This window comes from Acomys russatus, chromosome 28 (genome assembly GCF_903995435.1).
Source record: "Acomys russatus chromosome 28, mAcoRus1.1, whole genome shotgun sequence".
In the NCBI taxonomy this organism is placed as follows: Eukaryota; Metazoa; Chordata; class Mammalia; order Rodentia; family Muridae; genus Acomys; species Acomys russatus.
In genome coordinates, this window is record NC_067164.1 from 4,171,206 (window position 1) to 4,197,354 (window position 26,149).

Below are 26,149 nucleotides of genomic sequence, written 5' to 3' on the forward strand. Positions count from 1 at the left end.
CCCGCTACCTGCCCCGTGCGTCGGGTCCAATGGGAGGAGAGCGCGAGCAGCACCTCAACCTGCCGGAAACGTCATGACGCCGAGGCTGACGTCGGGCCAATGGGAAGCCGTCCTGGCCAGGGGGCGGGGTCGAAGGAGTTGGGCCGCGGAGGCAGTTGGAGGAGAGTGTAGGTTCTTGCTGCCCGGTAGCTGCGGAGTGGCTGCAGCCGGTCTGTCCCGGTCGCCGCGTCCCGCGTGGTGCAAGCTGTCCGCTGAGCCTGGGCGAGGCCCAACGGACGCGCCTCCCTGCACGCCGGGCTCCACGCTTCCCTTCGCTCGCACTTCCTCCTGCCGCGGCGCGGTGCCGGCTGGGCGGGCGGGCGGGCAGGATGGCGGCCGCGGCCCGGGGGGACGGCCGGGCGCGGACGCGACGGCTGCTCCTGGTCCTGCTGCTTCCGCTGCTCTGGGCCCCGACCGGGGTCCGCGCCGGCCCGGAGGAAGACCTGAGCCACCAGAACCAGGAGCCTCCAGCGCCCGCCCAGCAGCTGCAGCCGCAGCCCGCGGCGGTGCAGGGCCTGGAGCCGGCCCGGGCGGAGGTGAGGGCGGCGGCTGGAGGGGATGGGGCGGGCGGAGGCAGCGGTGCGGGCCGCCGGGTACCAGGCTCGGGCGCTGGCGGCGCCGCCCTCTTTCCGAGGCGGCTGGGGGGAGGGGAACCGGACCCTGCAAGCCTCGCTAGGAGGAGGGTGACTGACTGCTTTCCCAGGCGCGGCCTGGCCTCGCCTGCCTGTTTGTATGGGGGGGAAGGGAAAGCGAGAGCTCCAGCCGGGGGTCCCCAGAGGTCCTCTAGATCCCCGGTACTGACAGGCTTGCCCTGGATTCTGCGTCCTGCAGATGAGATATGCCATACTGGAAAGACTGGAACGACTCATCCCAAGTAGAAAGTTTTTAGCACAGGGCAGCTGGGAGGCTGGCGTCTCGACTCATCATCACCTTGGCCTTGTTGAAGCAACCCATCCAGAGATGCTTACCCGAATTCAGCTTGGCACACCCTGTGGTTCTTTGCCAAATACAGTGTCTAGAGATTATGCATCAGCACCTCCCTTTTTTAAAACGTGCTTTGGCTTGAAGGAAGTGTGGCCCTTAAGAACACAGAGACTTGTGTCTGATGGTAGACTGTTTGGAGTGGGGGATTCTAATAGTTCATCTCTAAGCAAACCAGAATCTTGTAGTTGACCTTTTAATCTCTGTCTGTAGAATTTCTCTTTTCTGTCCTACTTAATTCAGACTTGCCTTCTCTCCTTCAAATTTTGACCTCTGCATTCTGGAGTCTTAGTTTCTGTTAGCCCGGCCCATTTGGGCATTCAGTTTACCACCACCATCCCTGTCTGCGCCGCCAACTTCTCCTAAGCATCGAACTCTGCATTCCTCCCAGAAATCTTAAGAGAGTGGCTCTGTTGTGACTTCAGTCATAAGCCCGAAGGCTATTCATGTTTCCCTCACCATCCCGTTCCAGCCGAACTCCAGGGCTTTTAGGGACCCAGCACTCCCTCGCTGTCTCTGAGACCTGACATGTGCTCTCTTGCCAGTCTCTCCTAAACAAAGACCTTACAACAGGACTCAAGCTTGAAGCCTGCGAGTCAGAGCCAGCAGAAATCTCTGGAACTTTTCCCAAGATGTGCTTGTTAGAAGAGTCAACGGGCGTTTTCGTTTCTTCACGGTTCACGTTCCCGTATTTCATTTTTTTTTCTGTGCAGTACCCAAAGATGGTAATTTGTGTGATTCTAAGTTTGGTTTTACACAACAAGTACTTTCTAAGAATCACCTGTGCAGAATATAGTAATGGTCTTGAGAAAAAAGGAAAAAAAAATTCTCCTTACTGGAAGTACCCAAGAAGTTAAATAAATAGCCACCTGTTAGGAGATCTAGTTATTGTGAAGTTAAGATGGGGTGAGCTGATTGCAGCCTCACTTCAGCCCTTTGGCAGGCTGAGCAGGCGACATTTCCTGGTTGTGGATAGGGCAGCCTAGGTGTGAGAAGAGGAGTGCTTTAAAGCCCATGGGCAGAACCTGATTCTTAGGAGAACCAGAGCTGGAAGCCAGGTTGCTGCCTCTCAGCTTGCCAGGTGCTCTTAGCAGTCTTGCATTCTGCTAGAGCCCAAGCCATTTGTTTTGTTCTAATGGGTTTTAGTGGATGATGGATAACACTGGAAAAAACATCTCGACCTCCCTCCCCTGCTTTTGAGGGACTATTGCTTTATCCCTTTCCACACTCTTGCTTCTGACTTGATCCCTAAAACCTGTGTACATAGTCTGTCCGCCTGTCTGTCTGCTCTTCATTGTGTTAATGTCTTGAGAGCTTATTCTTTGCACCTTATTCTTTGCTGTCTCTTTCCTAAGACCTTGTGTGGCATTTGCTAAGTAATTTTCTATGAGAAAAATATAAAACTTTACATTTCACTTCCTGTCAGGTTTTAAATACGTTTATGGAAAGACAATGCACTCAGGCAGGAAAACACTTTTTTAATAGTATATATCCAGCTGTCTTACCTGCTAAAGGATTTACTAGGTGCAGTTAAGAAAAACTCAAGTTTTTCATCTACCTGTGATTTTCTTCATTAATGGATTGGTTTTAGCATAGAAAATTACAACTGATTATATAGTTGTTAATTCTGGGGCTCTTGTAAAGTTTACAACACACATGCACACACTTGGGGGGAGATCAGAAGTGTTTGAATTTAAGAGTAATAAATGCCTCGTGATAGCAGTGGAAATCAGGTGGCAGGTGTAGAAGTGGGAGTCAGTAAGGAAGCCAGGCTCCAGTTGTTGGGCACAGAGGCATTGGGTGGAGGGCTCCCCTGCCCACTCTGCCTCCTTAGGTCAGTAGCATCGCTGCCATTCCCATGACTGCTTGGCAAGGTCGGCCTGATCTGTCCCCACTCTATACATCTGCCTCTGAACAGGCTCTGAAATGCCGAGTCATTAAGCGGCTGGCACTTACTTACTGCAGCATCAGAAGTTTACTTTAAAGCAGTCACCACTATGAGCGAAACAGCCCTAGATACAAGAGCGCAGTTTATGAATGTATACCTTTTTAGGCATTTCATGGAGGTTGTAGTCATGTTACAACTTTTAAGACAGAAATAGTGGCAAGCACAGCTGTAGTTATTACAGTCCTTTTTAGAATGCTGGAGAAAAATCTAACCACTTTAAGTAAAGGTCACAGTGGTAGAGATTATGTGTTGGCTTCATTTAAGTGGTCTATGGGCATTTGGGTTGGAGGGAAGTCTCTGACACTGTTTTTGTTGTTTTGTTTTAATATTTTCATATTTTTGGTGGTTCTTTCCCATTAGGAATTGATGATTTACACATAATAGCAAAGCATTGTCTCAATTATATTTTTGTGTAACTTTTTGCTGTGGCTCAAATATTTCTTATAGTACTCAAGTACATTGAGAATGTTTTTCTTCCGTGTTTCTTTTTTTTTTTTTTTTTTTTTTTTTTTTTTTTTTTTTTTTTTTGAGACAGGGTTTCTCTGTGTAGTCTTGGCTGTTCTGGACTCCCTTTTTAGACCAGGCTGGCCTCGAACTCACAGCGATCCGCCTGCCTCTGCCTCCCGAGTGCTGGGATTAAAGGCGTGCGTCACCACGCCCGGCTCTTCCATGTTTCTTAAATTGTTTAATAAAAGTATCTCTCACTTCCACGCAGTGACATCAATGGTCACTGTACAGGTTAGCACTCAGATAAGCAAGGATTCGGATTTGTTGAGTATCTAGGTTTCACCTGACTTTGCAGCTGTATGCAGTGGTTGTTTTAAAAGGATGGAATATTTAAATTTAACCTTTTGAGGCCACTATATGGAGAGCAGACTAGGAAAACAAAGGGGGGAAATCTGACTTCATTGGTAGGCTTTCGAGTGGATGAGACTATACAAACAAGTTGTTGTATCTTACTGGGTTCAGTGAGGTGGCTGAACTTCCAAACAGGGCTCTCTGTGTGTTGAACAGTTTTTGTCTTTATAATCTGGTTAAAAAGAAGGCCAGTGGTGACACACAGTTGTCCAGCCCTTGGGAGGCTGAGGCAGGAGCAGAGGAGTCCCTTTGAACATAGAGTCATAAGTCTGTTTTATGCTACAGATAGTGACCTTAGTTTGGCCTTGTTTTTGTTTTCCTATTTCTTTCCGGGGCAGAGTATAGATCCTATATTTTCTGACATTGAGGGAAGTATACTGACTGCAGAGCACTGTTGTAGACATACAGAAGCCCGTTATCTGGTCCTGCTCCGGTTCTAGTTTTCACTCTACTTGTTGCTATTCTTTTACTTATTTATTGCGAGAACACTCCATAGGATCCATCATTTTTCTATTTTCATAAAATGGTTAAATGACATTTAAGCTGCATTCTTTCTGCATGTTCTCCGACACACAGATCTCATCCTTTTCATGGCTGTAATTGGTGCTTTTAGCTGTGAAGACTCAGGGGGCCTCTGTATGACCTGCTACTTTTGGAACTCCGTGTCATCAGAAGAACTCGCTCAGAAAAATCAGTAAAACTAAGTAGTTAATATCCTTCAAATATATAAATACACAGTAGAATGGTAATGCTCATAAAACAAAGTTGCTGAATGTTACCAGAAATAAGTTTTATGAGCTGGGCATGGTGGTACACACCTTCAATCCCAGCTCTCAGGGAGGCAAGGGCAGGCAGTTTCTCTGAGTTTGGTCTACAAGGCAAGTCTAGGACAGCCAAGGCTACACAGAGAAACCCTGTCTCGAAAAAAAAAACAAAACATAAATAAATAAATAAATAAGGAAATTTCATGGAAAGTAATTGTTAAGTATATAATAGGAGTCAAATGTAATACTAGTTACAAATAAAATACTATTTTAGGTCTACAAAATCACCCAGAAAGAGCTAAGTTTGTAATAAAATGGCTTTATGAGGTCATGGTGGCACACACCCATGAGTTTTAGGTTAGATGGGGCTCTGTTGGTACTTCGAGCTCTATTACAGACCCAGCTCCGCTCCAGGAGGTACTCCTGACCCAGTCTCTCATCATTGTTATCTTTTAAAACTGGCTTTGTCTGCAGGGCCATTGTTTCAAATCACATGACTTTTTCTTCTGTTTTGTCTTTTTTTGCACATTTTCGTATTTTCTGGAAAGACCTGTTCTGACTTTGTCAGTATTGTTGAGCCTTAGCTAGTCCTAAGTGTTGTCCCACAGCCTGTCATCTCAACATGGTGCCACCTCTTGCTTAATAACTTCTTATTGAGTGATACATAAATTTTGAGGGGGATGGAATCAGTCTTTTGGTGGTAAGCTATAGATTTTGTTTCAAAGCAAGCATCCTTCCTTGTTTCATCATGAATAAAAGAATTCATTAAGTCATGTTTTTGTTAATTAAACTGTATGATTAGAATGAGAATTTTGTCTTTGTCATTATCGCTTGAGGATAATGGTGTGGTGGGTGACACACACTATGAACTCAGCATGTGGGAAGTTACAATAGGAGACTTGAAGTTGAGTGCATCCCATGTTGTAAGACTCCGTCTCCAGGGATCAGAGTTTCCTAAATGAGGGTATTATATGCAGGAGTGTTAGTGTGTGTGTGTGTGTGTGTGTGTGTGTGTGTGTGTGTGTGAGAGAGAGAGAGAGAGAGAGAGAGAGAGAGAGAGAGAGTGCGAGAGCGCGCGCGAGCACCTGTTGTTGGTCCTGCCTTTCCACCGTGTTTGGCACAGGGCTCTTGTTTGTGCTGTGTGTGCCATGCGGGATGTCCTGCAAGCTCCTGGGGATTCCCCGCCTGCCTGTCCGTCCTTCTGTCTTGCTGGAGGAGCTCTGAGGTTCTAGGCCGATGCTGCCCTACCTGGGTTTGCATGCTCCTGGCGTCTAAGCTCAAGTTCCCCTTGTTTTTGGCAGACTATGTACTGAGCCATCTCCCCAGCCCTCTGCTCAGACGTTTGTTTGTTTATTTGTTTAACTGTAGGCTGCTGATCCTGTTGTCAGGATGCAGTTTGTGTTTTCTGTTAGCACACCCACGCAGTGCTGTTTTGGAATACTGTGAGGAACACCGCAGTGTCCACGTCGTCTTGTCTGTGGTGTGATTGAGTAGTGAAGTGCCAGAGCTGAAGCTGCTCTCCCCTCCCTCCCAGCAGATGTCCTGTGGGTCTCCATGACGGCTTCTGGCTTTGTTCCCTGTAGGACCATAGTGTTGTAGACTGACGCCAGGGTTTAGGGTTAGAGGGTGTTCTACCAGCCAGCCACACCCTCAGCCCTCCCCACGCTCTGCTCTCCTCTGAACCTCCAGCTCCATCTTCCTTTGATTCTTTTATTCTCTCCCTTCCGCTGGCTCCTTTAGTTCCTCTTACACAGTTTATCTTATTTTGAGAAAAGAAGAACAAATAATGAGGGACCTTTATTAGCACTGTCTGCCCCATTAGTTTCTGCTCTGCAGCTTAAACACCACTTCTACTGGAGGGTTAGCTGTCAGCTAGTCTTTGCTTTAATCTTTTATTACCTGAATTCCCTCCTTGCTCTTCTGTCCATTTAAGACTTATTTATATGCCAGTGGTGGCGCATGCCTTTAATCCCAGCACTTGGGAGGCAGAGGCAGGCGGATCGCTCTGAGTTGGAGGCCAGCCTGGTCTACAAAGCGAGTCCAGGACAGCCAAGGCTACACAGAGAGACCCTGTCTCTCCAGCACCCCACATCCATCATTTTGAAGCACACTTGTAACCTAGCCAAGTTTTAAGTTTTTTCCCAAGACAGGATTTTTCTGTATAGCCTTGGCTGTCCTGGAATTGCTTTGTAGACCAGGTTGGCCTCAAACTCAGGGATCTGCCTGTCTCTGCCTACCTGGGTGCTTGGATTACAGGTTTCTCTTTTAAAAAGATGTTTTGCAAGGATTTGACAGTTGTCGAGACTGGCCTGGCAAGCAGCTTATCTAGAGATAGGTTAGCCGACAGGCAAGACAATGGCATGTCTCTCAGGCGTGGCCCCAGCAAGCTTTGTCGGAAAGCCTTGGTCTCGTGGCCTTTTAAATGATTGGATATGCTGCACACATTATCCCAGGTAATCTGTTACTTAAAGCAGCACCTGAAAATTGCCTATGTTGCCATACCATACTTAGTGTGCCCAGCTGGGGAGCCCAGAGCCCAGCTAAGGACATCGTAAAACTGACCATGACATGAGCTTTTGAGCTGGACATGAGGAAACCAAAACAGTGGCAATTGGACTACTGAGGGAGAGAGGTATAGCTGCTGCAGGTCAGTTTCCCTGGAGCGGAAACCAGCTTGACTAAGCCAAGCCAAGGCTCGTAGAGCATGGCATGCACGCAGAATGGTCGTCTGTTAGATTCTACAAAGTAACACCCTATGCGTATTTGAGCCCAGAGCATACAGCTAATACTAAGGGGTGAACTTCTGAAAATGTTCTTGTTCTTTAGACTTCAGTGCTAAGGCCGCCCAACCCCAGGGATGTGTAAGGAAGCATATGGCTGTGATTTTACTTTGAACACTAAGGAAACAGCCTTTGTTAGGACAGCAAGGGAAAGCACAGGAGTGAAAAGCTTCTGTTGGATTGCACATAGTGGGTCAAGCATGAAGTCCCAGGTGCCTGAGGGACGAGCTGAGGATTTGGGAAATGAGTTTTGTACTTCCAATATTGTGATTTGGCATGCAGATCTGCAGGTTACTATATCAATATGCTAAGACATCTGTAGGTGGGATGCCTCCTCCTTTTGTGGAATACACAGCAGCATTCCCTTTCAAGTGCTAAAATGTAGCCACTTCCTAGGACCCATTGACTTTTGGTTTTTTTGTTTTTCCCCTCTTTCTGTCATGTGCACATTCTTTTCTCTGGTTAGTTTCACCATTACTGTTAGTCAGCTCACCATTTGGTAGGCCCAGTAGCAGACACTCTGCCTCTGCCCTGATTGTTATTCACAGTGCCGCAGCCATGTCTAGCTTACATTCAGAATCTTTATAGGGGCTTTCCTCTTGCCTCTGAGTTAGGTTATCATTATCAAGTACACTTTTCATTGGGGGTGCAGTTTTTCAGACCGCAAGCATTCCATCCAGTGGTTTACTCTCTTGAGACAAACAAGCTTTATTCTTTCTCCTTGTTTGTCAGGACCAGGCAGAGGACATGGCGTTGCGCTGTATTTTCTGGTTACCCGATCTAGGAGTGTAGTCCTGGATCCTATGGGTCTTGAGAAAGAATCTCACACCCCATATTCCACTTGTTGGTCCGAGGTTACGGGTATGAGCTCCCTGGCCTTTGAGTGCAGAGCAAGGACTTGCTCTTGCCTGCTGGAGCATCAGGTGAGCTTGACAGTCTGTGGAAGGGGCTAGAGCGATGGCTCAGCTGTTAAGATACTGCTCTTGTGAGGGACTCAATCTTGGTTCCAAGTACCCACGTAGGGTGGCTCACAGCCACTTACAATTTTAGTTCCAAGGAATCCAACACCCTCTCATGGGTTCTGTGGGTACCTGCCCTCAGAAGTGCATGTGTGCATGCACACATGGTTAAAAATAAAATTTCAGAGAGATTTTTGAAGTGATGCATACAAACTATCTTTACCTGGGTGCATGATGGCAAAAATCTAGAAGGTCCAGAAGGCTGTGTGGCGAGAAGCATCACTTGCAGACCAGATCACCCCCAGTAGGCTGGTGCTGTAAGTAAGGCTCCTTTGGCACAGAGCCATGCTATTTCATAAAGTATTTGACAGCTGCTTTGAAATTGTAGCAGCAGAGTTGTAATTACCACAGGAGCTGTATGCCCGCAGAGCTGGAAAGGACTTGGTTCTTTAAGGAAAGTGTCTCACCCACCCTGTTCTGCTCTCCTTCTGGAAATGCGCGCTGCTTCTTAGATCTGGGCGCATTCAGAATCGTGTACACAACTCCCTCTCCCATACACAGAGAACACGTCTTTCATCTAAAGCATCTTAATGGATTTTCAATATTAGCATTTGTAGAACAGTTTTATTCTTGTATTTGCATGACTTTAACATTTTTAGATTACATTTATTTATCTGTGTGTGTTTGTGGGCACCTGTGTGCCATAGCACACATGTGGAGATCAGTGGACAACTTGTGGAAGTCAGTTCTCCTGCCACCGTGAGTGTCCCAGGGATGGAGCGCAGGTTGGTAGGTTTGAACGTAAGTGCCTTTACTGCTGAGGTACCTTGCCAGCCAGTATATTTTATATGGATTTCATCAGATTCCTACTGGCCAGACACTTAGCTGCTTTGTCCTTTCTTACCAGCATTTCATTGACACACGTTTCTGCTATAGAAATGGCAGCTCTCCAGTGTTCTGTCCTCACTTTTGCTATTCTCACCTTCTGTGACACATCGTCAGAGTATGCATGCGGCTGGATTTCAGGGACCAGGGGTGAAAAGGGCCGGAGGCCAGATGAGCCGTGCTTCAGATGTTGTCTTTGAGCTGGGTTAGAGCGGTTTGGACGAATGGGGCAGAGGGAAGAGTACTGCGAAGGGAAGTCTGACTGACCGAGGCTGTGCCACAGAGGCCGGAGGAGCTCTCAAGCTGCACTGCACGTCACTGAGCCACCAAAGAGAAGTCAGCATATAACACACCGCTTTAAAGGTGGTACGAAAAGTGTTAGAATACTTCATGGCAATTAAAAAAATAGTGCTTATAAGTTAGTGTTGGCCTAAATTACTTTCTCAAATAATTTTGCCTGGTTTTGTTTTCTTTTTTTTTTTTTTTTTTTTTTTTTTTTTTTTTTTTTAAAGATTTATTATTTATTATTATGTATACAGAGCTCTGCCTGCATGTATACCTGCAGGCCAGAGGAGGGTATCAGATCACATTATAGATGGCTGTGAGCCACCATGTGGTTGCTGGGAATTGAACTCATGACCTCTAGAAGAACAGTCAGTGCTCTTAACCGCTGAGCCATCTCTCCAGCCCCTGGTTTTGTTTTCTTAAATGGGAAACTTAAACCAGAAAATATAAATGTATATACGAGGCAGTTTTTTAGCTTGGGGTGTCTTACATTAAGTGCTGCCCTGCTGGCTGCTGGAGAAAGCAGGTCCATCGTGGGAACTGTGTGAGGAGATGTGATCAGATCATTGAAGTTGAATAGAAACAGCTGAGGGTGTTCATGCTGTATTCTCGGCATAACATCTCTTTAAGCTCAGCAGGGATGTGACATGGAGTAGTTTGTGTCAGGAAGGCCTCTGCGCTGGTCCTGTTGTGTGTTGGAGGACCTGAGTGCTGCTGGATACTGAAAGGCACTATCCTGAGGGCTTGGTTCACCTGAAACTCCGAGCAGTTCAGGGCCATGCCTGCCTCAGCTGGCAGATGATTGAGTCGGGCCATATTGGTAAGGCTTTGGGTGGTGAACCCCAGGCAGTTTGATTCCAGAGCTGTGGATTTAGCCAGGATTTAGTCAGGAAGGCTGACCAGACCAGGAATCCAGGCCTTCCATGCTGAGCAGTAGATAAGTGCTAACAAGCCTGTCTTCTGACCCAGGTAATAATTTCATTTTTTAAAATTGAGAATTTCACACAGGAGTATACTGTATCTGCATAATTTCTACCTCTCCCTCTATCCTTCTGGCTCCACTAGTGTCCCATCTCAAATTCATACATTATTGTGTATATTTTATGTGTATGTGTGTGTACCTCTCTGCATATTTGTATGTATACACACACACACAAAATTAAGTAAATGAAAGAAAAAGAATGTAACAAAGTAAAACAAACACAATCCTTCAAATTCTCAAAATTTTCCATAAAGAAGACAAGTAAACTACATCTATAGCTCTTCCCAGTTATTAAGCCAGTCCTGGTTAGCCAAAAATGAAGTGTCAGGATATTGTGAAGATGGAGATTTTTAAAATCAAGTATCATAATTGTCCCATTTGGGGCTGGGCTACCCACAGTCACTTACTCTTTATATTCTGACCAGTTCAGGTATCTGTAGTGGCCTGTCTGCTGGAAAAAACTTCTTTGATGAGCTTTTCGTCCATTACAGACTGACACCACTAACTGGACACAGTAGGTTGTGTGTGTGTGTGTGTGTGTGTGTGTGTGTGTGTGTGTGTACATGCAAATGTGCAGAGAGGTCAGAAGCTTGGAGGAGTTGGTTCTTTCTGTCCAGCATGAGTCTTGGTAATCAGGTTTGGCAGCAAGCACCTTTACTTGCTAAAGCATCTGCTGGACTTGCCCATAAGAATATTTTCATTGACTTATGTGTGTGTGTGAATGTATGTCCCATGCATGTCTGTGGAAGCCAGGAGAGGGTGTCTAATCCCTTAGAGTTGGAGCTACAGGTGGTTTTGAGATGCCTTAGAATGCTGAGGACCAAATGAATCTCTCGAAGAGCACTGAGCCGTCTCCCCAGCCCCTCCCTTCATTGTATTCTTCAGGCAAACTCGATTCTTTATTTCATACAAGATCAGACTAACTAATCTGTCCAAGGACTTAAGGCTTAAAAAAACCAGGGAAATATAAAGTGTTTATTTATACTGTGATTTGAAATGCAAACTTTTCTCTTTCTGAGCTTTGGAACTAAGTGATCTTAAGTACCATGTATTTACTCCTGAAATTTTCTTGGACTTCAGATCTCGAAATTTTGAGAAGTCTTTTCACATAAATACTTTAGCTATGTGTGGTGGCTGATGCTTAATGCTCATAGGCTATTGGACCAGCTAGAAGCTCGTTTTAAAGGAATATTAGCATACATAGAACTAACGTGATGATGGAGAAAGAACATTTAAAGTGGTACCTGCTTCATTAAGAGCTGGCTACCAGTACTGCAGAGAATTTAGCTCAGAGGTCTAATAGTCTGGGCAGTTCTTACAGTTCTGTTGTACCCTGTAGTATTTGAGTCAAGTTTATGTCACGTGTAAAAGAATAATATACACATGCAAAATATGAAGATTGACATGTGGCATAGGCAGAGCTGCATAACCCCTAGCTACATATGGCATAGACAGAGCTGCATGACCCCTAGCTACTGAGACCTAGACCCCCTGACCTTCAAGTTCCAGCCAGTGAGCTTTCCTAGGAATGAGCCAGGAACTAAGTAGCTTAGATTTCACAGCTCACATCTATCTTGGCTACATAAAATCTCTGCTGTGCAATCTAACTTTATGCTTTTTTCTCTTCACCTCCCCCTTTTCCCTCCCACCCTTCTGTCTCCTTTTGTACTGTTTGTAGTCTCTTTACATTGTGAACAGTGGGGTTACCTCTACTACCTTGCCAATCCCGATTTGTGAATCTCACCATTTCTGATGCTCTTCAGAGCGCAGGGTCTTCGTAAAGGGCAGGGCGTCAGAACTTCGCATCCAGCTTTGGGGCAGGCCATTTAAGTTTTGTCTACTTTTCATGTGAATATCCACCAAGACTGCTTTGCCTTTTTACCAGATGACTTTGCAGGATATTTTTAGAGTTCGTCATAGGAGCGTCTGCATATCCAGCTATATTAAACTTTGTCTTAGCTAGTGCCACCGCTCTCTGTGGCCTCTTGAGAGCTGCCTGGGTTCCTACTTGGTCCTTTACAGTGTCAGTGTCTTGTCAGCTTCATGTCAGGGAATGTTTAAAAACAGACCCGAGTCTCCCACCCAAATGACTGATGGCATTTAGAATTATAAAGCAGTAAACCACTGGAATGACCACCACCAATAACAACTACTACTACTTTTTTCATTACAATAAAAGAATATCAATTAAATGACTTAAAATATCATTTGATCTTTTAATTTTCAGAAAGGACTTACAGCAGCTGCCCCAGTTCATACCAACAGAGAAGATGCAGCTACCCAAACGAACCTGGGATTTATCCATGCATTTGTTGCTGCCATATCAGTCATCATAGTGTCGGAACTCGGCGACAAGACATTTTTCATAGCTGCCATCATGGCCATGCGCTATAACCGCCTGACGGTGCTGGCCGGGGCCATGCTTGCCCTGGCCTTGATGACGTGCCTGTCAGGTAAGGGTGCTTTCCCAGGGAGCAGGGGCTGGAGGGAACGCACGTGTGGGGGTGAGTCCTTCACCCAGCCACACTGGTAGCAACAGATGGCTTCAGTGTACACACTATCATTTATTCACTGGTGGATTTGATCCTTGTTATTATTTATTGTTTCGATAAGTTCATTCTGTGTATATGAGTGTTTTGCCTTCATGTGCATGGTGTGTGCCTGCTACCTGCGGAGTTCAGGAAGAGGGTGTTAGATGGAAGTGAACCTTCATGGAGGGGTGGGCAACTGAATCCGGGTTTCTGTAAGAGCAACAAGCACTCGGCCATCTTAATTTCTTAATTTTATAGTTCAGTTTTTTTGTTTTTGTTTTTGTTTTCTCTTCAGTCCAGATAAGCTTATTTATATTTGCAGTTTTAGAAATGGGATTCAAGAGGCCACAGCAAATTGCATGTTTTCTTCCTGAAGGCCACTGGGTGGCAGCACTGAGAAGCAGCTAAGCTTTTTCTTACCCTGCTTATGTGGAATGAAGTGTTCTTTAGCCTTCTTGTTTGTGTTACTGTTTGGCTTACTGGCTTGTAGGCTCTAATTGTAAGGTGTTGGACCACAAAAAAGTCAGTTTAATACTCAAGTAACTGAGCCCTCGTTAGCTGCTACATCAGCGCTACCCCAAGTGTGTCAGAACAGGCTGTCCCCTTTGAGCCACAGCTGGGTTTGAGACTGACTTCCCATGCCAGACCCTGCTAAGTGAATTAACTGAGCCCTGACCTTTAGCTTCTCCTCTCTGCACATAACAGTTTCCTACGTACCTCATGGTTTCTGTTCTGTAGTGATGAGATAGTTTATCTGGAGGGCTTTGGCATTTATCTCTACCATAATGAAAGTAATTTGATAAAATGCAAAACAAGGTCTATTTCTGACTCTGCTGCCTTTATGCTTAATTAAAGCTTGTGCTTTTATAGACACGAGTACTTCAGATATTTAGTGTAATTTGAATACTATTCACAATTTGAAAATTAGTGTAAGTATTAACATTTTATAGTCACAGCTAATTTTCTCTTCAGAAGTAATATGTCACAGAAGAGGGGGTTAAAGATTGGAAGAGCCCGAGGTCAGAGAGGACCAGAGTGAAGCAGTCTTGTGGACGTGAGGAGCACTGCACTCACGAGCGCACAGCAGCTGTGCCTGTCAGCAGTGCTGGAGAAAACCAGGGCGCGGCTTATGATCTCCATCCCAAACTCAGGAGCTGTGGACAGCTGACGGCTTCTTGGGGAGGGAGCCTCCCCTCCCAGCCCCCTGTTTTTTTTTTTTTTAAAGAGTGTGGCCTCTGGTAGGTCATCCATTTTCCCAGTGGAGGGCTGTGTGCCCAGGAGTATATGGTCTTATGTGCTCTCTAACTTAAAAAAAGGAAGATAGGAAGCAGGGCGTGTAGAGGGTGGGATGGACCTGAGAGCCGTCACGACGACATGAGCTCCCTTGGAATATGTGCTTTATATAAGGATACGCATTTTTATTCATGTCATATGTTTTTTAAGAAGTAATACTGATTACAGGAAATAGATTTGAAACTGGTGCTCCCACTTGGGACGTGCCCTCTGAACACTGTCAGGAGTGTGCTGCTGGTGCTGGCCGCGTCATTACTGCAGCTCCGTCAGTTCTCACAGCGTGGTCCTTTGTCTCAGCACTGCTACATCTTCGTCCTGTCCCTCTCCCACCTCCTGCCCTCCATGATGGCCCTTTTGGGACCTAAACATCTTTTTTTGTACTTCATCTGATGTTATCTAAAATACATAGTTTTTAAAACTTAAATTTAAAGAGTTGCAAAGATCTCATTTCTGATATGTTGCATAAAGCAAAAACAGAGAATTTTAAACGACTCCCAGTGCAGGGCTGGAGAGGAGCTCAAGGGGGAAGAGCACGTGCTGTATAAACATGAGGACCTGGGCTTTCATTCCCAGCACCCACATGGAGAGCCGGGCTTAGCCCCAGCACTGTGGCGTGCAGACAGTGCTCACTGGACAACTGGAACTGTCGAGCTTCAGGCTCAGTGAGAGGCGTGGTGTGTTCTTGTGGCTGCCATGTGCACAGACCTTCATACTCACATATATACGCACTAAAAATACAAGAGCATTACAATGTAAAATCTGAGGCTGGAGAGAGAGTTTAGCAGTTAATAGCACTTGCTGCCCTTGCAGAGACCCAGGTTTGGCTCCCAGCACCCACATGGTGACGCCCAGCCATCCCTAGCTCCAGGTCAGGGCGGCTGCTAGGTATCCTCGTCTGATTTCCTCAAGAGTCAGGCATGCATGCAGACAGAACACTCACACCCATTAGACGTTAGATAGATAGATAGATAGATAGACAGACAGACAGACAGACAGACAGATAAATATAGATAGACAGATAAATGGATGGATGGATAGATGGACGGATGGATGGACGGACAGACAGATGGATAGATAGATGGACAGACAGACAGATAGATAGAGAAAATAAAATCTACCCAGTGGAATCTTAGATACCATTAGCTTCATATGTGCTGTCACTGTCGTTCCTTTGATGAGGAAACACGTAACGTCGACAGTTGGAAGTCTGGAAACTGGATCTTCTGTTCTTCTGTACTGTTGCCTCGTCGAGCTCTACTCCATTAACTGCTTGAACGCTTTGTGTAGCTCATACTAATTTATCTTCCTCTAAGAAAAATATGCATATGATGCTGGATTTTAAAAGTTGTTGAAGGTTCTCTAAACACTTAAATTTATAGATTGAATTATTATGGTTATTATTAGTATATAGTTAATGTAAATACATCACAAATTTAATCATATTTTAAAGTAGGAACTTGAACCCATTGGTTTGTGGATGGATACTTATTGCTAAAATGAACTAAGATACATCACATTGATTTTTTTTTTTTTTTAAGTTTTTTGATGGCTGAGAAATTGTTTTTCACATAAATATAGGAAAAAGTAAGTAAATAGTAAGGAATTTTTGTTACAGTGTGTTACTCAGTTCAGAACACCTGAAATGTTACAAATCATCTGATAAAAAAAAATCACCTTGATTGATTTATGAAGTGGTAGCTAGCTCTGTAATGTTTTTTGTGTTACTTTTGTTAACCATCAAGTACATCAAATAAAGTTTTCCTGAAATGTATCAAATTACTGTTTTTGTACATGGTACTTTTTTATACAGAACTTTTAAGTACCTTGATCATTACATTTAGCAGTAGTGGAGAAAGCTGAATTATTCACTTGAGCGAACTGTTGCCACTGAAGTGTTTGAGTGCCAGTAAAGGTTGGTTGGTTTGTTTAGTATTTATTTTTTGACTTTTTGAGCCGGGGTTGCTCTGTGTGGCTCTGGCTGTCCTGGAACTCCTGCTGGGATTAAAGGCATGTGCCACCACACCCACTCAGCTTAGAGTATTTTTTTAAAAAAAGGAAACAAAGGGAGGGAGAAAAGCCAGGCATACCAAACACCATAGGGGTCTGCTCCCAGTGCGATGGCAGTCAGCAGAGGGGAGCACTGCATGGTCCCCCTGCCCAGGCTCCACTGCTGCAGCTCCAGCCGCCGGCAGCCAGCTGTGTGTAACAGGCTTAGATGGAACACTCCAGGGAAACAGTTCCTGAGTTTACACCACATGACCTTAGTATGGTGAAATCACCCTCATTTCATGTCTCCTGGACACACATTGTCCTTGTCTGGCTGGGCCCACTTATGTGCCACACCGTTGGTGCCTGCCTTGATCTTGGGATCTCTGGCAGGCTAAGGCTTGTGTGTTTGAGAACCCATTGTTACACTTACACTGCCTCTAGAAGACAAGGCCAGTGATGCAGACATGTGGGTCCATCAGGCAGGAGCCTAGCGCACGGGCTAGTGTTGTGGGGCTGTGCGTGTGGGCCGCAGGGCAGCCGTGCAGGAGGGCTGCTGCGAGTCTCCATCCTGAGTTGTGTGTGGTTGCGAGGGTGTTGTGTCTGAAGAGAGAAGAGTGCAGTTGGGAGATTTCAAAAGCTTTTCTATGTTTTACTGCAACACTTAATATTTTTTAAAGGAAACCGTTTTCTTTTCTTTTTCTATCTTGTATGTGTATATACACAGTGCATGTGTGGAGGTCAGAGGACAGTGTTTCTTGGTCTTTGCCTTCCACCTGAGTCAGGGTCTTGTGTTTAACTGTGTATGTGAGCCTACCTGACCCATGAACTTCTGGATTCTTCTGCCTCTGGCTCTCATTCTCTCTTGCCCCATATGAGCACTAAGATTATAGGCGTGTGCAGCTATGTCTAGCTTTATGAGTTAATTTGAACTCAGATCCTCATGCTTGCACAGTAAATACTTTACCTGTTTTAAAAAATAATCTACTTATTTATCTATACACAGGTTTTCCATGTGTAGCCTCGGAGTTCTGGACTCACTCTGTAGACCTGGCTGGCCTCAAGCTCAGAGATCCACCTGCCTCTGCATCCCAGCTGCTGGGATTGCAGGCGTGCTCCACAGCGCGGCAAGCTTCATCCATTCATCTGCGCCATCGCCCCAGACTCTTATGGAAGTAATTATAAATCCGTAAGCGGTACAGATAGACTATAGGGAGTAAAATGAGCACCGCGCACCCTTCCCGCTCACATGCACCTGCTGATACCTTCTCCACTGCTTTAGCATTTGGGTCCAATCTGTGTGAAAAATTGGAGGATGTTTATTTTTGTCTCTCTAGGTAAATAACGTGTACTTATACACTATGGTTTATATGTATAGGTATAGACAGATAGATAGGAGTACTTTAATCTGGCATACATTTCCTTTTTGTTCTTTGTAGCACCTGTTTCCACCTGTACAGTGTCAGGCAAGATTGCATATTTGACTTAGTTGTTCTTTTTTAAAGTCTGGTCCTTCCTCTTTTTGTGTGGAATATGTCCACGTGGCTAAACGTAACTCAGCATATTCTTGGCTAGAAGCAGCAAGGTGTCCTGTCTTCAGAGGAGTGTCCCATAGAAGCACGTGACATCCATTCCCACCCTCGTTGTAGCTGGGCTTACCCAATGCAGGATTTTCTTATGTCGTCTTCTCTTGCAGCTAACATCCAGCCTATGAGGCGACACTGAAACACAGCACATACCTTGCTCTTCACCAAAATTTCTCCAGAGATTTAGTGTAGTTCTTGCATATTTTCCCTTGATGCTTTCAAAATGCTAACTTCCTGGTTCTGGCATCTGCTCCAGACACGACTGACCTCTGGCCTTGTAGACTCCTTCCTCCTGGTCTTATGCTCATGTGCGTTCCCCAGCTGTTTGCTGACTACATTGTCCACACTGGCCTGTGGGATCCTGTCCAGCTGCCTGCCTTGTCCTTGCAGCAGGTCCCTGCTCTTCCTCAGCTTCTATTACACCCCATGGTTACTCTGCCTCAAAAGCTCCTGAAGTGCTTTTTGTTACTGGCATGTCTGAAGATAGAAAGCACGTGCCAGATTGGTGTGTCTACACACACCTATAAGGAATCTTTAGTATTATAAGATATACTAACTTTACATAGTAAAAAAGAGCAGTGTGATTTATGCTATAAGAGAAACTTGTCATGATTCTTCACCTTTTAAAGGTCTTTGACAAAGCCAGGCACAGTGGCATACGCCTGTAATCTCAGGACCTGGGGAGGCAGAGGCAGCCAGATCACTGTTAGTTTGAGGCCAGCCCGGTTTACAAAGCAAATCTAGGACAGCCAAGGCTACACAGAGAAACCTTGTCTCAAAAAAAAAACAAAACAAACAAACAAATCTTTGACAATATGGAGGAGTATGGCTTCTAGTTCATAAAATCTGGAAATTCTAAGAGGTCATCACTGTCAGCCTAACTCTCAAATACAGTGCCTCACACAGATGCAAGGGAAGCAGGGCTGGGGAAGCAGTCAGCATCTTAAGAAATGTCTCTGCCACCATAATGAAGCCAGGCCTGCCCTGGAAAGCCAGTGGGCTTTGGCATTCTAAAGGTTTGGCTGTGGAAAGAAAGAAGCCCAAGTATTCCAGGTCCTTACGTATTCAGTGTCTCATATGAATGGGCCAGTTTTCCTTCAACAGTGTCAATTAGTTGTTCTTGATTTCACTGCTTCTGTGGTCTGCTGTAAAGACACTGTTAACACTACGGCGTTTCCTTACAGTTCTGTTCGGCTATGCCACCACAGTCATCCCCAGGGTGTACACATACTATGTTTCAACTGCGCTCTTTGCCATTTTTGGCATTAGAATGCTTCGGGAAGGGTTGAAGATGAGCCCAGACGAGGGGCAGGAGGAGCTGGAAGAAGTTCAAGCAGAGCTAAAGAAGAAGGATGAGGAAGTAAGTTGTTGCTGGTGCATGCCAACGGCGACACAACTCACAGCACGGTTCGCGGGGGGCACACTGTGTGGGGTGGGGCAGCTTAGTGAGTTTCTACTCTTACTCTAGCTTGGCTCTGATTCTGGCTTACTCTGAATGTGGGGGGAGGGCAATGTTTACCAAATACAGTCAGCGCTTCAGGCTGAAGGCAAGTGCCTGAATCACGGGACTGTTAGTCCCACGTTTCTGAAGCATCCGCATATTGTTTGGTTTTGTTGAGGAATGGGAAAACTGACACTGTGTGAGGCTGGTGGCTAAAGGGCAGTTGGAGGATGGAGACTTGTACTTCTTTTGCAGAGTATACCAGATAAAGTAACCTTATGCTGTTTTGATACGCTTCCTGGGGTTAATGGTAGTTTTTATCTGTTTCAGTTCCAACGAACCAAACTCTTAAATGGACCGGATGTTGAAGCTGGTACAGGCACAACGATACCTCAGAAAAAGTGGTTACATTTTATTTCACCCATTTTTGTTCAAGCTCTTACATTAACGTTCTTGGCCGAATGGGGAGATCGCTCTCAACTCACTACCATTGTTCTGGCAGCTAGAGAGGTGAGTAGAATTTGATGCTTCTGGATCAAGGCCACTGTTTGACATTGCTCTATACCAGTGGACAGTCAGGGGCTACAGGGTGACAACCCTTGCTAAAGGTTTGACACTTTCTCTTCATTTTATGACCTGATAGTAGCCTAAGTTTTTTTTTTTTTTTTTAAATGTCTCTAGTTCTGGAACCCAAATTTAACTATTCTTTTTGTCTTGTCCTTCTACTGTGTTTTGCCAAAATAAAGCTGTGGCTGGTGCCTTTGTTGCTCAGCTTCCTTCTCATGACTTCTCTGTGTGCCTGTTGGGGATATAAATTAGTATATCACATGCCTTTAACCCAGCACTGGGGAGCCCTGGAAATGATGATGATCTTGAATTCAGGGTCAGCCTCGGATAGGTACTAAGACTAACATTAAAACAAACAAATTTTGGCCGGGCATGGTGGCGCACGCCTTTAATCCCAGCACTCGGGAGGCAGAGGCAGGCGGATCGCTGTGAGTTCGAGGCCAGCCTGGTCTACAAAGTGAGTCCAGGATGGCCAAGGCTACACAGAGAAACCCTGTCTCGAAAAACAAAAAACAAACAAACAAACAAAAACAAAATTTAAAAAACAGCAAAATTTGTATAACGGGGGTAGGGGGTGGGGGTGGGGGGAATTTACTCACTCACTGAATTTCTGAGCAGCTCTTTGATTACTCCTTTTTCAACATCACTTTAATGGCTCAGAGAAAATTTCCAAGTTCCTTTATCTGCTGAGTCCTCTCACTGACCTAAGGAGAGTTACTTTTAAAATGCAGAGAGAACAAATAGGCTCTGAGGATATCAGAACGCTCACAGGGCTCATCTTGCAGCTGTTCCATACCTTGGTTTTGTAGAACATTTCTGTGCCACCTCAGCGCTAGAGTGCTGACTGCCGCAGCCTGAGGTGGAAGTCACCTCCATCCCTTGCTGAACAGATAGGAAGCTGAGATGCAGAGAGCTGGGGTGCCTGGAGTAGGGACAAGCTTTTCGTCTGTGTCTGGAACCTATTTGGGGGACTGGGAGGGGGTGGTTAACTGTCATCTCCTGCATGGTCTTGATCTAATTCTGTATCACTTACACTATTGCACACCGAGACATTTACATCCTTGGAGATGTCTGTCACAAAGGATCAAGTTCCTTAACGTAGTCCTACAACTTAAAATACAAAGTATTTCAGGCCAGGGCTGAGATCATAGGGAAAGATTTTATCAGAGAACCCTAAAAATGCTTTAGAGTTTAAAAAAAAAAGGAACTCCCCATTTGATTCTCATAAAACAAACTTTAAAAATTCTCCTTAATGGCTACATCCTGTCTTCATTTCTAGTCTTCCATCAGCTATTAGTATTCCAGAATTGAGCCTTAAAATGAGGTTGTGGTGGAAGAGGTTCTGCCAGGGTCAGCGGGAGGCCCTGCCTGGCAGTTCCCACTGTAGATTCCCAGCTGCAGGAGGAGAGCAGTGCACGGGGCTGCTCAGCACTCGGTGTTAGCGCCCTTCTGTCACCTACCCTGAGCAGTGCTAAAGCTCTCTCTGCAGCTGTCTGCTTTTGCTCCTTTAACCTTATTCTTTGTATGGACCATGCTGTTTTGCTTTTGAAGGTTCCATTAATACAGGTTAACAGCATCTCTTTTCAGTCTTTGTTAAAAATCACTTTATTTAACCCACTGATTTTCTTTTCTCTAGTACCACTTTATTTTCAGGTGAATACAGGACCACAGTCTCTGGTACATGCTCAGGCTCAGACTGTATATACGCTGCCTTTTCATAGCAGCTGGCTGCAGCTCTGCTGCCCAGCTTTCTTCACCCCAACCAACCACCCTCCTTTATAACATAAATCTTTGCCTTTCATTTTCTGCATTATTCCCTCCATGGTGTCTTTGGGGAGGATGAAACCCCTGTATTCCATTCTTACCTTCCAAAGTTCAGAGAGCATTCATTATTGTGGTTGGTTGAGAGGACAGACCTACCGTCCGATTGCTGACCTCACAGGGTAGGACTGTTGATCTGTTATCAACTGGCACTCTTATGTTGACTAGATTAGGGTAGAAGACCCAACTTATGAGTAGGGAGGAGCCATTCCTGGTCTAGGACCTTCAGCTGTACAGCAGTGAGCTGAACATAAGCATTCCTCACTGATTGCTTCCTGACTGGATGCAAGCGACCAGCTGCCGCAAACTCCTGCCTTCATGGCTCAGCTGCGTGATGAGCTAAAGTAAACCCACACCCTTAAGTTGCCTTTTCCAGTTTATCACAGCACCAAGAAAAATAAGACATCAGGGATGTTCACTAGTGCTCACTGAGCGTTGTTGAGGCCAACTGCTGCTCTTGGTTCTGTTGATTACATCATGGTTGACTTGTCTGTACTTTCTCCTATGAATGCTCTCTGGAGTGATGTTATTCACCATCAAATCTGACCTTTTCTAAAGGCAATTTTCTTTCTGTACTTTAGGCTAGTCAGAAACTTGCTTCATCTAACCAAAGCTAGCCTTGAATTTCAGGCACTCCTCCTGCCTAGGCTGTGCTGCGCCTGGCTTTCAAGTGAATACACGTCACTTCTAATTAGCTACCACCTGTACGTAATTCACTCCTCTGCTCCTTTTAAAAGAAAGTATGTATGAGTCTGTATATACCATGTGTATGTGTGTGCTTGCAGAAGCCAGAAGAAGGTATTGAATTCCCTAGAAACAGTTACAGGTAGTGATGAGCCATCTGACATGGGTGCTGGAAAAGAATTCTGATCCTCAAGATGACAAGTACTCGTCAGCATTGAATGGTCCCCCGTCTTTATCACGTCAGCCTTACCGTGTCTGTGCAGCAGCTGTTGGGTGTTAGACCTGCTTTCATAGCATCCCTCGCCTTCCCATTCATCTGCCTTTCTCTTGCCATCGTCTCCTACCTGGATCCCGGCAGCACTATTTCTGACCAGGGTTCATTTCTCCTTGGTCTTACTCCCATCTATTTAATTGTCCCCATTAGCCTTTAGAAGCTGAAATCCATTCGTGTTAAAACCAGCAAGTATCTCAAAACAAAGGCTAATTCAGAGTTCCTAAGGGTTTCTTGTAGCTAGACGCAGAATCTTGGCCTCTGGCACAGTTACGTGGCAATGTACAACCCCACAACCCCCTCCCTGACATACTCTGTAAGAGGCCTTCAGGACGCCTTGACTCTCTGTAGAAACCCTCCAATGCTCTGTTGTTCTTCCTCCACAAAAGGTATGTGTGGTTCTTACCTCGTCTTCTGGGTTTCTAGAAACCCTTCCAGTGTATTCTGGTATTATTTATTCCTTTCCTTAAGCTAAAAGTGCAAGGGTTAAGGTTAATCTCAGGAAGCACAAGGATACCGTTCCATGTAGGAGTTAGACATTCAGGCCATCTAGCCTTGTACTGCCCAGATTTCTTGAAGCAGCCATTTTGTGTTTCATGATTTTCAGAAGTGCTTCTAGTGTTTTGTGGTTCAGAACCCATATCCAGTTCTATTCAATACTGACCTTTTTTTGAGTTAACAAATTAACACTTGTTCCATCTACTCCCAGGATCCCTATGGTGTAGCAGTGGGTGGAACAGTGGGACACTGCTTATGCACTGGATTGGCAGTAATTGGAGGAAGGATGATAGCACAAAAGATCTCTGTCAGAACTGGTAAGATCTCACTCTTTCAATTAAAATGCACACATCATCTGGTCTGTGCTTGAAAATCAGAGCAATAAAGAGTGCAAGCTCTGGTCATCTCTTCCAGAGGCCATGTGGGCTCTGTGCTTCCCACCCAAGCCTGGGCGTCCATTACGCCTTCTGCACACTGACCTCTTTCCCCAGGTGAACACATTACATGGCCAAATTTGTTTTCTGAACCATCAAAAAAACTTCATGGAAGACTTGAACATTTTCAACACTGAATGGGAACTGGGCTCTGAGCTTGTGGGCATCGACGGTCAGGCTTGGCAGCAGCACTTTCACGTCCTATGCCGTCTCACTTCACTCTATACACACATGCGTGTTTAAAAAGCTGGGTGTGGTGGTGCTCACCTTTAATCCCAGCACTCGGGAGGCAGAGGCAGGTGGATCTGTGTGAGTTCCAGGCCAGCCTCATCTGAAATAGAGTTCCAGGACAGCCAGGGCTATTACACAGAGAAAACCTGTCCCCCCCCCCCCCCACCTCAAAAGACGAGTTACTACAGTCCACTGCTGCTTACCAACACTTAGTTTAACTTAACTCTACGCAGTGCCCGCACTGCCATTGTTTTCAAGAGCAGTTAGCAAGATTGGAAAAATAGGGAAACTTGGTTTTGCTTGTAGAGTGTCACAGTGGAAGAAATGTTGCCTCACTCATATTCTCTCTTTTTTTTTCCAGTGACAATCATAGGAGGCATCGTATTTTTGGCGTTTGCATTTTCTGCTCTATTTATAAGTCCAGATTCTGGTTTTTAAAAAGCTGTTCATCTGTATTCAGCCTAAGATATGCAACTCTTTTCTCTCTGTACATAGTGTACGTTACAACTAAAAGTAATGGAAAATACTGTATTTTGTAGCATTGTTTGACACATTTAATTATTATGTCCAAAAGAGGTAATCATTGATTTGATTTGTAAAATTTTTTAAAAAGAAAATCTTTAAAAAGAAAGACTTCTAAGTGTGGGTTTTCTCTAGCCTGATTATGTTGACACTTCAGCCTCCACTTCTGTTTGAGATGTGTGTCCATAGCAGTGGGACTGACCATTTGAGTTTTCTTGTAGCATGACCCCTTTATAAATACATTTTCTCCTTGGTTACTGGGGTGTTTATATGTATACCTTAAACATTTCCTTGGGGGAAAAGAATGAATTATTTCTACTTTTAAAAACGTACTTCTGAGCCGGTCCAGTAATCAGTAGTTTTATCTTGTCTTTTGGGAATTAGGATTAAAGAGAAATAAGATATTGTTGTATCAATTACAAACAATAAGAGCTGTTGGCTAGGTCCATTCTCCCTCTTATATATTTTTTTAATTGGGTAGGACACCCAATATAAAAATAGTCAATATTTGACAACATGGACTTACCAAATTAAAAGAGAATACTATGAATGTATTCATATTTTTTCTATATTGAATAAACAGTGTAACAGATACAATTGCAATAAAAGTGGTATGGCTAGTACTTGTTTTCCTTGTGTGATACAAAATACTTTGTAATTTACCAAAGCAGTAGTATTTTCTATTATTTATTATTACACTGTTATTTCCTACATGAAGGAACTAATACATGAAGTTTCGTGCAGAGCACAGAGTCATCTTTTATGCCAAGGCTGTTTCCTCTGATCACAGCAACCTCAGTGTATTGTGACCATACAGTGTACCCAGACAGCAAAGGCTGTTTTCTCTCAACCTATGTTCTAGCATAACATGGTAGCACTGCCATTAATTATTAGATGTGAAGACTGGTTCCTCTATAGAAATGTCCTGGCCAGTTTACTGAGTGATGACAAGTGTACACAGTGGAATCTAACTTGAAGAGATTGTGAAGAATCCAGTTAGTCTTGTAATGCTCTTGTGGAAACTGTTGAAGTTTACATTTTAGTTAGATCTTCCAAGTATTACTAGGCAGTAGCAAGTATTGATGAAGTTCTTCTGCAAGCTTTTAAGTTTTCCAACTCCATAAGAAATGTAGTGTTAGAAGGCAGAAAAACAATTTCCATGAGGTAGCACAAAACACTTTGAAAAATTCTAAGCCATGCCCCCACACTGTACCTTGTAAACTGGTTAGACACGCTGTAACTAGAAAGCAGCTGGCAGCCTCGGAACCTGATGAACCTCACAGTTTGGGCAGCCTCCCTCCAGCACTGGGTGAGGATGTGGGGACTAAGCAGAACTGTTTGAGGAAGCATTCTTGTAGCCGCAGGACACTTAGAGAAAGTGGAAATTAAAACATAAGCTACAAGGTAAATACTTCCAACACAATTAGGCCCCACTGTTGAAGAAAGAAAGAAAGAAATGTCACTGATGGATAGATTTTAAAACATTTAATAGTCTTTCTATAAATCCAAGTGTGACTCTTATACATTTTGTGCCACATAAAGCAGGTGATACTGAGAGGCAGCACTGAGGTATTCTTTATTTTTAAAATCGAAGGAAACAAAGTCTGGATCTAATTATTTTTACATTTATTAAAAAAAGAAAAAAGAAAAAGAAAACAAAACAGAAAAAAAAAAAAAAAACCCAATACTGCTACTGCTTGGCTCTTTTGTAGTTTTGGGCTCTGAATACATTACAAGAGTCTAAGGAAAAGAGCATTATGATAGCATGAAGATTTTATGTTAAAGCTGTGCACATCCTACAGC

General features: G+C 44.6%; 1 protein-coding gene across 1 annotated transcript; it reads left to right on the forward strand.

The window, feature by feature from the left end:
• Window positions 1-366: 366 nt before the first annotated feature.
• Window positions 367-24,969, forward strand: Tmem165 (transmembrane protein 165). Its single transcript, XM_051170514.1, has 6 exons — window positions 367-575; window positions 12,709-12,934; window positions 19,062-19,237; window positions 19,649-19,828; window positions 23,371-23,476; window positions 24,186-24,969. The coding sequence occupies exons 1-6, from the start codon at window positions 369-371 to the stop codon at window positions 24,260-24,262; spliced, it is 972 nt and encodes a 323-aa protein (XP_051026471.1). The 5' UTR covers window positions 367-368; the 3' UTR covers window positions 24,263-24,969.
• The last annotated feature ends 1,180 nt before the right edge of the window (window positions 24,970-26,149 follow it).

Bases quoted from the DNA above. Each gene is read 5' to 3' on its own strand.
- Tmem165 (XM_051170514.1), top strand. From the start codon at position 369: ATGGCGGCCGCGGCCCGGGGGGACGGCCGGGCGCGGACGCGACGGCTG. The intron at 12,935-19,061 runs GTAAGGGTGCTT...GTTTCCTTACAG, and splicing joins CTTGATGACGTGCCTGTCAG to TTCTGTTCGGCTATGCCACC. The intron at 19,829-23,370 runs GTGAGTAGAATT...ATCTACTCCCAG, and splicing joins TTGTTCTGGCAGCTAGAGAG to GATCCCTATGGTGTAGCAGT.